Source organism: Eubalaena glacialis, chromosome 4 (assembly GCF_028564815.1).
Source record: "Eubalaena glacialis isolate mEubGla1 chromosome 4, mEubGla1.1.hap2.+ XY, whole genome shotgun sequence".
NCBI lineage: Eukaryota > Metazoa > Chordata > Mammalia > Artiodactyla > Balaenidae > Eubalaena > Eubalaena glacialis.
In genome coordinates, this window is record NC_083719.1 from 118,337,766 (window position 1) to 118,351,522 (window position 13,757).

Sequence of the window (13,757 nt, forward strand, 5' to 3'; positions counted from 1 at the left end):
CCGGAAGTGCGGAAGCTGGGCGGAAGCCAGAGAGGACTGGAACCACCCTGCGGGATTCGGGAGGTGTAGAAACGCTCACCTCTAATATGGTGCTCGGGGTTCGCCTATACAGCGCCCTGTACCCTTCCTGGGGTCCTGTCTGCCTCCTTCCTAGGTCCTTTGCCTCGTGTTCCGGAAATCCTGCCTCCTGCTGCACGATGCCCCAGCTCGGACTCCTACATGGGAGGGCCTGGGCTGTGCTGTTTGGCCAGCTCCGGCAGCCGCCCGGTGCTGTATGCATCGGGGCAGTCCATTCTCATAGCCAGGTGAGCCAGACTGAGATAGCTCTGGTCTGTCGGGGCAGGATCTCCAGGTCTGAAAGCATAGACTCGCGGCCTGTACTCCCGCAGTATTAACAGTCGGTTTTTTATTGAGTGCCCACCATGTACCGACACAGAGCTAAGGCCTTTTGTCATTTAATCATCATAGCAATCTTGAGATGTTGGGGTTATTATTTCCGTTTTACAGTTGAGGAAACGGAGGCTCCAAGGTTAAATGACTTACCTATGGCTACATAGTAAGGGAGCATTTTAATATAGGTCCACAGTCCCTTATCTTAACCTTTTAGGATCAAACACATTTAAATTTTTTTAAGCAAAATATATGAATATTCCCACTAAGTGAGATGACTAACTACCATAAGTAGAGTGAGTTCACATTAGAATTTACCTCAAAATTTTTAGTTTTCAGAGATTATGGATTCTTAGGAGGGGTTGTGGGCTTCAACTGCTGTCCTTTGGAGCACAGAATCTGCCAAAGTATGAACTACTACACGCTCTATATTTCTGGAAGGGCATACAGCCTGCTGGTGATAATCAAAATCACAGATTCTGTTTTACCTTGGGAATGACACTATTGTGTTCTTAGTAGATGCTTTGTGCTGTCATGAACAACAGAGCTCAGATCTTTTGTTATTTGCAGTCACGGCATCCTACCAATCGGCTTTTTTTTTTTTCTTCAATCAGGAAATCCATTCCTTTTCATTCCACAGGCATGTTCTGTGTTCTTGGGCTGTTTCTCTTCTGTCTTCCAGTTACTTTTTCCCTATCTCCAAGCCTAATGACCATTGCTACCTGATTAACAATTCTTATTTTTCGCTCTTTGAGTAGGAACTGAGAACTGGAGATCATACTAATCCCTACTCCTATATGGTTAGTGGTGGTAGTCTTGGGTTGCTTTGTGCCTTCCTTGTTTTTTGCTGGTTAAAGTTTTTCATACTTTTAAAAACTCCAATTATAGTGAGGAAGCTTGTATGGTAAACATCTGATCCCATATGTATTACATATATATTGCAGATACAACTGGGTTTTTGGAAGTGGGCTGAGATTGGGATAGATAAAATAGTGTTCAGACTTCCTGTTGCTCAGGGCCAAAAGTATTTTCAGGTTGGTGGTACACAGGGCCAGAGATACCACAGGTTTGGCCAGTATTGAGAGGAGCCATATCTCACATTTTTTCTGCCAGGTTGCGGAGGCAGCGTTAGCAACCCAACTGAAACCACATCAAGAGAAATCAAATTTTATTATCAAGACCCCAAAGGTAATGCCCTTTGCCCCACCCTGTCCGTTAGAGTGCCTTGGAGTTCTGCCCTGTGCTTCTCTTCCTGACCACTTTTAATGTTTTTGTTTTTGTTTGTTTGTTTTGGCTGTCCCGCATGGCTTGTGGGATCTTAGTTCCCTGACCAGGGGTTGAACCCAGGCCCTTGGCAGTGAAAGCGCAGAGTCCTAACCACAGGACCCCCAGGGTATTCCCTATTTTTAATTTTTCACTATTTCACTAATTCTTCACTATTCTTGAGGTACTGGGTGGGGCTCATAGTCGTCTGAACTCAAAGAGATTTCAACTCCAGACCTTAGATTATAGATGTAGTTTAACTCTTTGTCTTAAATGGACTTGTCTTTGTCTTTGTTTTCACTCTGGCTCCTTTTGGTTTCTAGGGCACCAGAGATCTTAGTCCCCAGCAGATGGTTGTGAGGGAGAAAATTATTGATATGGTTGTTAGCTGCTTTAAACGTCATGGAGCAAAGGGGTTGGATACCCCGGCATTTGAGCTAAAGGTAAGAGGAGAAAAAAAGAGTGCAGGAACCCCATTTCTTTCCCAAAGGGCTTCTAGCCTATTTTCTGGAGTCCTCCTTTTAACCGTGGCACTTTCTGTTTGACCCCTGCAGGAAATGCTTACTGAGAAGTATGGAGAGGACTCTGGGCTCATCTATGATCTGAAGGATCAGGGTGGAGAGCTGTTGTCCTTGCGCTATGACCTTACTGTATCCTTCTAAGTACGGGAGCCTGACTTACCTCTTTCCAAACCCAGAGGGCATTCTCTGATAACGGGACAGGAGTGACTCTGGGACCCTATAGGTTCACTGGCAGCAGCCTTTACTTCAAGTTTCTTCCAGAAGGCAATTCTGCCAGCAGAGCCTGGCCTGGAGCTCTGTCATTTAAGTTTATAGTGTGTCAGAATCCGTTGAGGAAGCTTGCAAAAATACAGATTTTTGACCTCTAGCCCCAGATTTTCTTAATTCTGTAGCTGGAGTGGTGTTCAGAAATCTTCATTTTAAATAGGTACCTGGATAATTAAGATGCAGGTGGTCCTTGAACACTTGAAGAAACATTGATATAGAAGTTGTAGGCAAATCCAGGTTCTGAAGCTTGACTCTTCTGAGACAGTTGAGAATTGATCTGAATGGGAGGGAATGGCCCAGACTTGAAGTTGTTGGGTCATTTCTATCTCTGCTTCCCGTGCTTTCTACCAAACTTGCAGGGATTCCTTCATTTGACACTATTCAATGTTTATTGATTGCTATGCCTTGGGGATAGTGGGAAAGGAGACAGAGAAAGTCCTTGTTCTAATCCTAGTGGATGAGATCCAATTGATAGAGGCCCAGTCCTCCCTAATGTCTTTCCACTGGGGCTAAGCTCTGGATGTAGTATTCTTCCTCCTTAACCTATTTATGTGAGGTCCCTTTTGCTCGTTATCTGGCCATGAATAAAGTGAAGAAGATGAAACGCTATCATGTTGGAAAGGTGTGGCGGCGGGAGAGCCCAACCATAGTCCAAGGCCGCTACCGGGAGTTCTGCCAGTGTGTAAGTGACCTGATGGAGGCAGCATGGTTTGATAGTTCTGGGGACCACAACCTAGGAACTGGCTGCTCAGTAATTTTTTTTCGCCTGTCTTTTTCTTTGCTGTAGGATTTTGACATTGCTGGTCAGTTTGACCCTATGATCCCTGATGCAGAGTGTTTGAAGATCATGTGTGAAATCCTTAGTGGGTTGCAGCTGGGGGATTTTCTCATTAAGGTGAGGCCAGAGCCGAGGACTGAGGGGAGAAGTCTGGATTTGGCCTAATGCTGTTTCAAAACATAGGTGACCCCAGCCATTAAGCCTGTAGCTCTAGGACTTTCTTAGTACAGGTGTTGCATTTTATATCTATATCTATATAGTCACCCTGTGGAATTTCCTTTCTATCCCTTTTATGAGTCAGGCAAGTAGGGACTGCCATTGTTTTGAGGGAGAGGTCATTCATAAGCCACTTGGGTCACTTCCATTGAGTTCACAGGTCAATGACCGGCGGATTTTGGATGGGATATTTGCTGTCTGTGGTGTTCCTGAAAGCAAGTTCCATGCCATCTGCTCCTCGGTTGACAAACTAGACAAGGTAACAAAGAAGACATGCTTCAGTAGATCCTATCAGAGTTTCTGCCCTGCCTTCAAATCTATATATACCTTTAGAGGAAAATAAGGAGATGGTGGCTGAAAGTGAGCTATTTCTGGGAGGAAGGTAAGGAGACATTCTGAAACGAGAGCTGAGTTTTGCTGTGCAGTGGAGATTATGGCTGGATTTCCTAAGCTGCCTCTGACTTTGCTGAGTAGAGTGTTAGCTACTCGTGACATACATAATGAATGAAATGAGATGTTCTTTTCCATTAAGAGAAAGAAGGATCTTGGGGCTAGGCTAATGTTTGGGTGTTTGTGCAGATGTCTTGGAAAGATGTGAGACATGAGATGGTGGCAAAGAAAGGCCTGGCTGCTGAAATAGCTGATCGAATTGGGGATTACGTCCAATGTCATGGTAAGAATCAGTGTTTTCAGAGGTACATGATAGAACCAGAGTGAGGGTGATAAGTGTATAACTTCTACCTCTGAAACAGCTCCTTTTCATAAATGTGCTAAGTTCCAGAGCCTGGTTTGAATTTAATAACCTTTTTACTTACTGTAACCAGTTATGTCTTCAGGTGTCAAAGATGGAGGCAGAGGAGGAGAATCTGGTCATATGTGATCAGGATCTTTTTTTTTAAGAAAATGAGGAGGACTAGCTGGAGCATATTAGGGATAAATTTGGATGAAACACATCTGGGTGTATAACACAGACCGTATTTCTCCCCACATGTCTCCCCAGGAGGGGTATCCTTGGTGGAACAAATGTTCCAGGATGCCAGACTATCCCAGAACAAGCAGGCCCTAGAGGGCTTGGGAGACCTGAAGCTGCTATTTGAATACCTGACTTTATTTGGAATTGCTGAGAAGGTAAGCTGGGTAGGGAGTGGACCTCCTGCTGTGTCTAGGGCTCTCAGGGTCCTGAGTCTTGTCTAAGACTGACTATAACCTTGTCCCCACAGATCACCTTTGACCTGAGCCTGGCTCGGGGCCTGGACTACTATACAGGAGTGATCTATGAAGCAGTGCTGCTACAGACCCCAGCTCATGCTGAGGAGGAGCCACTGAATGTGGGCAGTGTGGCTGCTGGTGGGCGCTATGATGGGCTGGTGGGCATGTTTGACCCCAAAGGCCACAAGGTGCCGTGTGTGGGGCTCAGCATTGGGGTAGAGCGGATCTTCTCCATTGTGGAGCAGAGGATGAAGGTAGGTCCTTGGTAGGGTTAGAGTGGGGCTGCAGACCCTAAAAACTCTCATGTTTCTGGAGGTGCAGTTGAACTGTTTTTCTGATGATTGTTTTTGTTTTTTTTGAATTATTGGTGCAAAGGAAGTTTTTATTAGTTTTACTTTCTCTCTTTTACTAGACTTTTGGTGAGAATATACGGACCACAGAGACCCAAGTGTTTGTGGCCACACCACAGAAGAACTTTCTCCAAGAACGGCTGAAGCTAATTGCAGAGCTTTGGGATGCTGGGATCAAGGTATAATGGAACTAATATTCAAAACATCTAGGTATATGTGGAATTCATGCACCAGGCCCACTTCTACCTTATGCCTAAGGTGGAACTCAAGATCTTTCTAGTCTTCACTAGTGTGTCTTCTTAGGGTATGAGGGCTAGCTACTTACTTATTTGGATATGCCTGCTCCTGAGGTTTGAGTGGTATGGTCACTTCTTTTTTTTTTTTTTTTTTAACATCTTTATTGGAGTATAATTGCTTTACAATGGTGTGTTAGTTTCTGCTTTATAACAAAGTGAATCAGCTATACATATACATATATCCCCATATCTCCTCCCTCTTGCGTCTCCTTCCCACCCTCCCTATCCCACCCCTCTAGGTGGACGCAAAGCACCGAGCTGATCTCCCTGTGCTGTGAGGCTGCTTCCCACTAGCTATCTATTTTACTTTTGGAAGTATATATAAGTCCATGCCACTCTCTCACTTTGTCCCAGCTTACCCTTCCCCCTACCCACGTCCTCAAGTCCATTCTCTACGTCTGCATCTTTATTCCTGTCCTGCCCCTAGGTTCTTCAAAACCATTTTTTTTTTCTTTTTTAGATTCTATATATATGTGTTAGCATACGGTATTTATTTTTCTCTTTCTGACTTACTTCACTCTGTATGACAGTCTCTAGGTCCATCCACCTCACCACAAATAACTCAATTTCGTTTCTTTCTATGGCTGAGTAATATTCCATTGTATATATGTGCCACATCTTCTTTATCCATTCGTCCATCGATGGACACTTAGGTTGCTTCGGTATGGTCACGTCTAAGTCCCCTATTCTTTTTTTAAAAATTAATTAATTAATTAATTTTTGGCTGCATTGGGTCTTTGTTGCTGTGCGCAGGCTTTCTCTAGTTGCGGCGAGCGGGGGCTACTCTTCATTGTGGTGCGCAGGCTTCTCATTGCAGTGGCTTCTCTTGTTGTGGAGCACAGGCTCTAGGCGTGCGGGCTTCAGTAAGTAGTTGTGGTACGCGGGCTCAGTAGTTGTGGCTCACGGGCTCTAGAGTGCAGGCTCAGTAGTTGTAGCGCACAGGCTTAGTTGCTCTGCGGCATGTGGGATCTTTCCAGACCAGGGCTCGAACCCGTGTCCCCTGCATTGGCAGGCGGATTCTTAACCACTGTGCCACCAGGGAAGTCCCTAAGTCCCCTATTCTTTCTTTACCCTTTTCAGGCAGAGCTGATGTATAAGAACAACCCTAAACTACTAACTCAACTGCACTACTGTGAGAACATGGGCATCCCACTGGTGGTCATTATTGGTGAGCAAGAACTGAAGGAAGGGGTCATCAAGCTCCGTTCAGTGGCCAGCAGGGAGGAGGTGAGTGGGGGCAGGCAGAAATAGGAGGGACCAAGTGTTTCTACCTTTCTTAGATTCTTTAAGAAATATATATCTTTTGGCTGAGAAAATATCTCCAGGGTTAATCGTGATAGAGATGAATGAGCACCCACCCTAGGCAACCATTAGCCGATGACTGGTTGGGTGGGCAAAAGGACAAGCGAAATCTCTATGGGTATTTCAAGACTAATGAACAAAATAGACATAGATCAGGTGTTTGAATCCCTTTAGTCCTGAGGGCATACATTCTCCAGGTCAGGCTGAAGCACATACTCCTCCCTGCTGGTTGCATAAGTAGTGGGAGCAGTTGCAGAGTTAAATGAATCCAGAAAAGTAGTGGCTAAGGAACTAGTATCACTCTCTAGTTCATCACATGAGAGTTCTGTTATGTTTCAGGTGGCCATTACACGGGAAAATCTTGTGGCTGAAATTCAGAAGCGACTGTCTGAGTCTTGATCCTTGCCTGAATGCCATCTGCTGCCCTTTGTAGAAAGGTTTCATCTAGGACTGACTTCCTGAGGGACTTCACAACTGCTGGCCAGGATGGGTGACAAGTGCCTCTGCATCCTTCATCCTTCCTGGGTACAGAACTGTAGAAGGCCCTGAGGACTCCTGGGCTAGTGTGAGCAGCTATTCTGCATGGGCGCAGATGGCTGGTACGTGAAAGAGACATGCTCTAACATCCGAGGCAGATGGCGGGTTTGAAATGCCATTGAATGCTGCCAACAGGTGCTGAGATGGTTGCTATGAGCAAGTCTCTGGGAAAGTCACCTCAGGTTGAGAGGATTCTGACCACTGAGATCAAAAGTCAAATACTTAGCCTTCCACTCTGGCTTCTGAGCCCGTTTCTGGGAAGTTTGTCCATAGCCTGCCCTTGGCCTGTCCAGGGAGTTTTTGGGAAACAGCAAAGAGTTGGGCAATGACTCTTCTCTGTTTTGTTTGAGGACAGAGATGCTATCCCAAGGGCATAGCAGTGCCCATATTGATGTGGCATCTCTCTAGCCCATCCATTGTTAATAATAGCAGGGTGAGGCTGTCTGTTTAATAATCTTGAATGTTGAACTTAATAAGTGACCTGACAAGATTGAGATCTGATCTTTTGAGATTTTGGAGACCATTACCTGTGCCAGAATCACTGCTCTGACTTCCATGTCCTGCCATGGAGGTGCCTGTTCTAGAAGTGGTTGTATAATATATTAAATAAAATATTAAATATAGTAGTTTGGGTAATTTGTTATCAAGGGATTGGTTTGCATAGGCCATGGAAAACGCTTGAGTGTACACTGGAGGATTCTGTGAGCTAGGAGTATCCTCCCTGGGGTGATGTTTCTGTATTCAGTGAAGGGAGCAGCCACAGTTCCCCTTCCCCCCAACTTGGAGATACAGTCACGTCACTAAATCAATGTATAGTGAGATATCTGCTAGAGTTCTTCACCCTAGAGTGTTGCTGATGACCGACCTTCCCAAGTCCCATCATGTTGATTAAACTGTGCCCTATAGATTGAATGACTAATGTTTCTCAGCTGAAGGAAAAATGAGTTAACCAAAGGTTGATAGCATTGCTTCAAGATAAAGAGACAAGTTGCAAAAAGCGCCTTGCGTATGTGCGTTGGAAAGGCTGCAGCCTTTGCAAACAGTTCGGCGCTCTTGGGGCCATATCTTCAGTGCATACAGGTAAATGAAGCATCTAGAGCCCCTATTACGGCGCTTCAGCCTTAAAGAAGGTTTGGAAATTCTTGGCAGTGCACGCAAGTTGATTAGATTAGATCAAGAGAACTGATCCGAATCTCATTTTCCTCTTTGGTTAAAAAGACAAGTTGAATCTACGCTTGTTTTGAAAGCCACGGCAAAAACGTTTCCAGGCGCCCTTACTTCCGTGTAGCTTCATACTTTCCTTGCGCATGCGCTATTTCTTTGGAGCAGGGGCGGGGCCGACAAATCCTGTTTTAGAAGCCCTCCAGTGCTTAGCTCGTTTAGAACACGAGAGTCTGAGCTTATTGGAGGCAAGCTTGCTTTACGGCTCAAGGCCGCTTTTTACGGCATTTTCAGGCTTCCCATTCACTTCGCAGTGAAGATGGCGTCGGGCAGTGGGGTAGGTGTTGTGTGTGAGGAGGCTTGGGGTGGCGGGTAGGGGGTGGCTTCTCGGCGCCGAGTATTCTGCACCCGATTGACTTCCCGACACCTCCTCGCAAACTAATGGCCCCAGTTCAAGAGCTTCTTCGTAAGGCCCTGGCACAGGGTCAGTGGAATCGGGGAGGGCTCTGGTTGGGGTCCTAAGGCAACCTCAGCCTCCTGGTGCTGTCCGGAGAGGCTTCGCTCTCCCCAGGTCCCGGGGCCGCCTTGGCAGCGAGGACGCGCTTCCGTTTTTCCAGGAGTCGGACACGATTAGCGACGAATCTCAAGCGCTTTTTCCTCCCCTCAGACAAAAAACTTGGACTTTCGCCGAAAGTGGGACAAAGATGAATACGAGAAGCTCGCCGAGAAGAGGCTCACGGAAGAGAGAGAAAAGAAGGATGGTGGGTGCCTTCTCCATCAAGTGCTAAGTGCATTATAGAGGCGATGCAATGGTTGGAGAGTGGGTGGGGAGTTGAAATGCGCTGTCCTCCTTTCTTGTGTAACCTTTGGCAGAGCGTTGCCTCCCTGGTCCTCAGTTTCTTCAGGTATGAGAGAGAGGAGATGGACTGAAGTGCTTTTGAGGTGCTTTCCAGCTCTGTGATTCTGCTTCCTTGCCCTACCTTTGCTTGGCTTATTTCGTACTTTCCTCAAGTACAGAGAAGAGAGTGGGATCCTTACTAGTGACAGAAGAAGGAGTATTTTGCTGCTACGTATTATTGCTTTTGAAGAGCAGCAGGGGACATGGTATTGTTTAACCCAGCGCTTAGTGCTGTTCTCTGTGCCTTATACAATGTGAGGGAGTTGGTGCTTCTCTCCTAGAGATTCCACTGTATAAAAAGAAACGTCTTATTTTCTCATCTGTTTTCAAACTGTACATTTTTCTTTTGCTTTACTTATTTATGTGTTTTTATTTTTGACTGTGTTGGGTCTTCGTCGCTGTGCGCGGCTTTCTCTAGTTGTGGCGAGAGGGGTTACTCTTCGTTGCGGTGCACTGGCTTCTCATTGCAGTGGCTTCTCTTGTTGCGGAGCAGCGGCTCTAGGCGCGCGGGCTTCAGTAGTTGTGGCTTGCGGGCTCTAGAGCACAGCCTCAGTAGTTGTGGCGCACGGGCTCAGTAGTTGTGGCTTGCAGGCTCTAGAGTGCAGGCTCAGTAGTTGTGGCGCACGGGCCTAGCTGCTCCACGGCATGTGGGATCTTCCCAGGCCAGGGCTCGAACCCGTGTCCCCTGCATTGGCAGGCGGATTCTTAACCACTGCGCCACCAGGGAAGTCCTCTTCTGCTTTACTTCTACACCACATTGCATAATCTAACTCTTTTGGTTTTTATGTAACTTGTACAATAGTACTTGACATATAACAGATATTTCCTAAATGTTGGTCCCCCTTTAAAAGTTTTCCCAGCTTTCAGAAGATTCCTTTCTGTTTTATGCTTGGGATATCTGTTTGGAAGCACTATTGAGTGGTCTTACTCTTCTTTTAAAAGGTTGCTTTTTGTGAAAATTCAGAACTCCTCTCTTCAATTCAATTAATTAATGAATTAAAAACATTGCTTTTAGACTCGTCAGCTTTGAAGTGGAGGAAAGATATAGAGAGTTAAGGATTGCTTGTCATTTTTTCTGTGTTGAGCTTCTCCTTAGCTGCTGCTAGAAGTGACTGTTGTGTCCCTTGCTTCAGGTTTCAAAAAGACATGAAAGTAAACCTCAAGATTTTGGATTTCATGCGTTTCTTCTCCTTTCTGGTTAAGGAACTCTAATAATGAAGGGACTTCCTTCCCCATTATATTTCAGGAAAACCAGTGCAGCCAGTCAAGCGAGAGCTTCTCCGGCATAGGGACTACAAGGTGGACCTGGAATCCAAACTTGGGAAGACAATCGTCATTACCAAGACCACCCCACAGTCTGAGATGGGAGGGTGAGTGGCTTTTCGTCTTTCTCTGCAGCCAGGAGTAAGTCTAATAAACTGCGTTGGTTTTAGGAAGTGTTGAGTAGGGTACCTGGCCCTAGAATAACAACCTTGTTTCCTGTAATTCCATCCATTGTCCTCCAAGGTCTCAAGTTAACATAATAGTGTCTCTACGAGGGGTCACTCTGTAGGCTTCTTCATATTAGCTCTGTAACTACTTCTTAATATCTTAAAAGGGATTATTTGTTCTCCTGCCAGAGGAAGAAATGAAGAAAAGGACTACTGAGGAGATTTCTAGGGGAGAAGTTAGGTAAAGCTAGAATGGAGCCCAGGTGCTGATGATGGTGAATAAAGGGGGTTGAGGTTCCAGACTGGCTGCAAAGCTTGTAGCTGTTACGGATTTCCTGGTTGTGCACCTTCCTCCTAGACCAAGACTATAACCTTTAGGAAGAAGGGTCCCACAAGAACTCTTCATCTTTTTGCTCACCACTACCTCTCTGTCCAGTTAGGTTTTCCAGCAGGAGCATAACACAGATAACAATGAGTGACACTTTTCTGAGCTGCTTCTCTGAGTAAATCCACTGTTGTCTTTCCTCTTTGTGTTAGTTATCTATTGCTATTTAAATTAATACATTAAGCCAATATTTAGCAGCATAAAACAATAGATAGCTCACAGTATCTGTGGGTAAGTAATCTGGGAAAGGTTTACCTAGGTGGTTCTGGCTCAGTGTCTCTCACAAAGCTGTCATGAAGGTGTCTGCTAGGTCTGCATTCATCTGAGGTATAAGTGGGGCTGGAGGATCTGCTTCCAAGCTCTGTCACGTGGCTGTGGTTTGGAGACCTCAGTTCTATGCTCCATGGGCCGCTCCATAGTGCTGCTCACAACAAAGCAAGTGGCTTCCCCAGGGCACGTGATCCTCGTGAACAGACTAAGACAGAATCCATGTTTTTTAATAACCTAATCTTGGAAGTGACATAGCATCACCTTTGATATATTCTATTGATCACACAGACTAATGCTGGTGCAAATTGGGAAGGGCCTATATAGGGTAGGAATACCAGGAGAGTGGGATCATTGTGGGGGCCATCTTGGAGGTTGGCAGCGACACTCTTCCAAGAGCTAAGGCTTTGTGGAAATGAGAATGCTTCTTCTAAAAAGAAATTTTACCTAAAAATAATGAGTTTTTTGGTTGAAAACGATAAAATCCTTAACAACCAGATTTGACCCTAGTGCTATTTCTTTCTGTTTTCTAGATACTATTGCAATGTCTGTGACTGTGTGGTGAAAGACTCCATCAACTTCCTGGATCACATTAACGGAAAGAAACGTAAGGCTTGGAGGTAGTTTGCGATTGGGGCTGGATTTGAGTTTTGGAGGTGGGGTGCGGGAAAGGGTAGTTTCTATTGGGCCTCCTTTTTAATGTCTGGGGAATTCTCTAGTTGCTTCAGCATAGGTCATTCTTTACTTCATTATTTAATGTTTCTGGAGTCCATGAGGTGAGTATCTGTTCTAAGCTCTCAACAAGCCCAAACCATGGTCTTCTCCAGGGCCCAGCTGTCCCCACTGGTGTGCATCTGCTCAGTAAGGGTAGTTGAAAGCTGCGTATATCTTGTTATCTGGGGCTGCTGCCAGGGAAGTTTTTTTTAGCCCTAATTATTTTTACTGTGTGTTTTATGAGTCTGTTTTTTGTTTTTTTTTAATGTCAGGAAAAGACTTTTTGAGGGGCTTAGGATGTCTTAACAACCTTAACTTCTTCACTGTTGACCCTACCCAGATCAGCGAAACCTGGGCATGTCTATGCGTGTGGAACGTTCCACTTTGGATCAGGTGAAGAAACGTTTTGAGGTCAACAAGAAGAAGATGGAAGAGAAGCAGAAGGATTATGATTTTGAGGAAAGGATGAAGGAACTCAGAGAAGAGGTAGGCTCTCTTCCTCATTCCACTCCCATCCCCAGAGGAGAGTTGTATCTCCTGAATTTCTGTACATTAAGGGGAACATTTATTGCCCTTGTTTGGGACTCTCATAATCTGAAGGAAATGGCTCTAAACCTATCCTTTTTTTCTGGACTCTCTGGGCCGTACTTTTTTTTTTTTTTTTTACTACAGGAGTGATTAATTAAATGCACCTAGTCCCCAGGAGGCCCGTGGAACCAGGCTGACTGGGTCAGAATTCTTTTTCCTTCACATACTGGTTGTGAATCTTGGACAAGCTATATAACCTCTTTGTGCCTCTGTTTCCCCATATTCAAGATCTTAGTATATAATATACATAAAGCACTTAGACCAGTTCCTGGCTTGTACTATATGCCCCAGAATGTTAGTTCCTATTATGTGGCTTTACTCCCATCACCTTGTTAAGATGTAGGATTGAGAAATGCTCTCCATAGGCTAAAACTTCTCTTTCTTGTCCCTTATGATCTTTACTGTGGCTTTTCCTCTGCTCTTGAAATTTTACTTGTCTTTAATTATTTTATTCTAAAGATAGAAAGGAAGCTCACTTATCTCTTTCAACATTTGGCTCACGAGTCTGAACTGATTCTGAGTGATTTCCCTTCTAGGAGGAAAAGGCCAAAGCCTACAAGAAAGAGAAACAGAAGGAGAAGAAAAGGAGGGCTGAGGAGGACTTGACATTTGAGGAGGATGATGAGATGGCAGCTGTGATGGGCTTCTCTGGCTTTGGTTCCACCAAGAAGAGTTACTGAGGCTTTCTATGCTTGGCTTTTTGCCAGGCCTAACTTTGTGTTTGTGGGCGTCATCTTTTGGGAGGTACTGGGGAAAGTCCTTAAGAGTGGCAATGGGGAGGGCTAGAGGGTGGGTGTTTGTGGTTTCCCTCTACCTTGGGAGAGAGCACAGGATGCAAAGGAATGTGCTGTGGCATGTTCCTTCAGCCTCAGTATTTCACTGGAGACAGAGGACCTCTGATCATCTGAGTTCCCAATAAAGAAAAACCACCTCTTCTGAGGCTGCTTTCCCAAAACTCCCCTTGCATCTTTCCCTCTTCATCTGTCCATCTCATCTGAGCATCCTACATTTACCCTGTGTTCTGCCTTTGTTTTAATTTTTACTCTTGCTTAGCCTACAGCAGAAGGGTTCTCTGGGTCCCCAGTTTCCAGCTGATAACATATCCTTGACTGGCCCCTCCTTTTGCCATTCTCCCCCAGTCCCGCCCCGTGGTTCTCCGGCCACCTGTGCATGCATGTGTATTTC

At 45.3% G+C, this 13,757-nt stretch overlaps 2 protein-coding genes across 3 annotated transcripts; both read left to right on the top strand.

Moving 5' to 3' along the window:
• Positions 1-15: 15 nt before the first annotated feature.
• LOC133090010 (histidine--tRNA ligase, mitochondrial) lies at positions 16-7,752 on the top strand. 2 transcript variants are annotated; one of them, XM_061188259.1, is made up of 13 exons: positions 16-305; positions 1,504-1,578; positions 1,977-2,096; positions 2,208-2,303; positions 2,998-3,123; positions 3,229-3,336; positions 3,596-3,694; positions 4,015-4,108; positions 4,436-4,563; positions 4,656-4,898; positions 5,057-5,173; positions 6,371-6,517; positions 6,932-7,752. In XM_061188259.1, the coding sequence occupies exons 1-13, from the start codon at positions 87-89 to the stop codon at positions 6,989-6,991; spliced, it is 1,632 nt and encodes a 543-aa protein (XP_061044242.1). In that variant the 5' UTR covers positions 16-86; the 3' UTR covers positions 6,992-7,752. The 2 variants fall into 2 exon arrangements, with proteins under 2 accessions (XP_061044242.1, XP_061044245.1); XM_061188262.1 differs by having other exon boundaries at positions 6,371-6,458.
• Positions 7,753-8,571: 819 nt separating this feature from the next.
• ZMAT2 (zinc finger matrin-type 2) lies at positions 8,572-13,527 on the top strand. The gene is made up of 6 exons (XM_061188263.1): positions 8,572-8,627; positions 8,958-9,051; positions 10,435-10,558; positions 11,804-11,877; positions 12,325-12,470; positions 13,109-13,527. Exons 1-6 carry the CDS (start codon positions 8,610-8,612, stop codon positions 13,250-13,252), a joined length of 600 nt encoding a protein of 199 aa, XP_061044246.1. The 5' UTR covers positions 8,572-8,609; the 3' UTR covers positions 13,253-13,527.
• Positions 13,528-13,757: the final 230 nt, after the last annotated feature.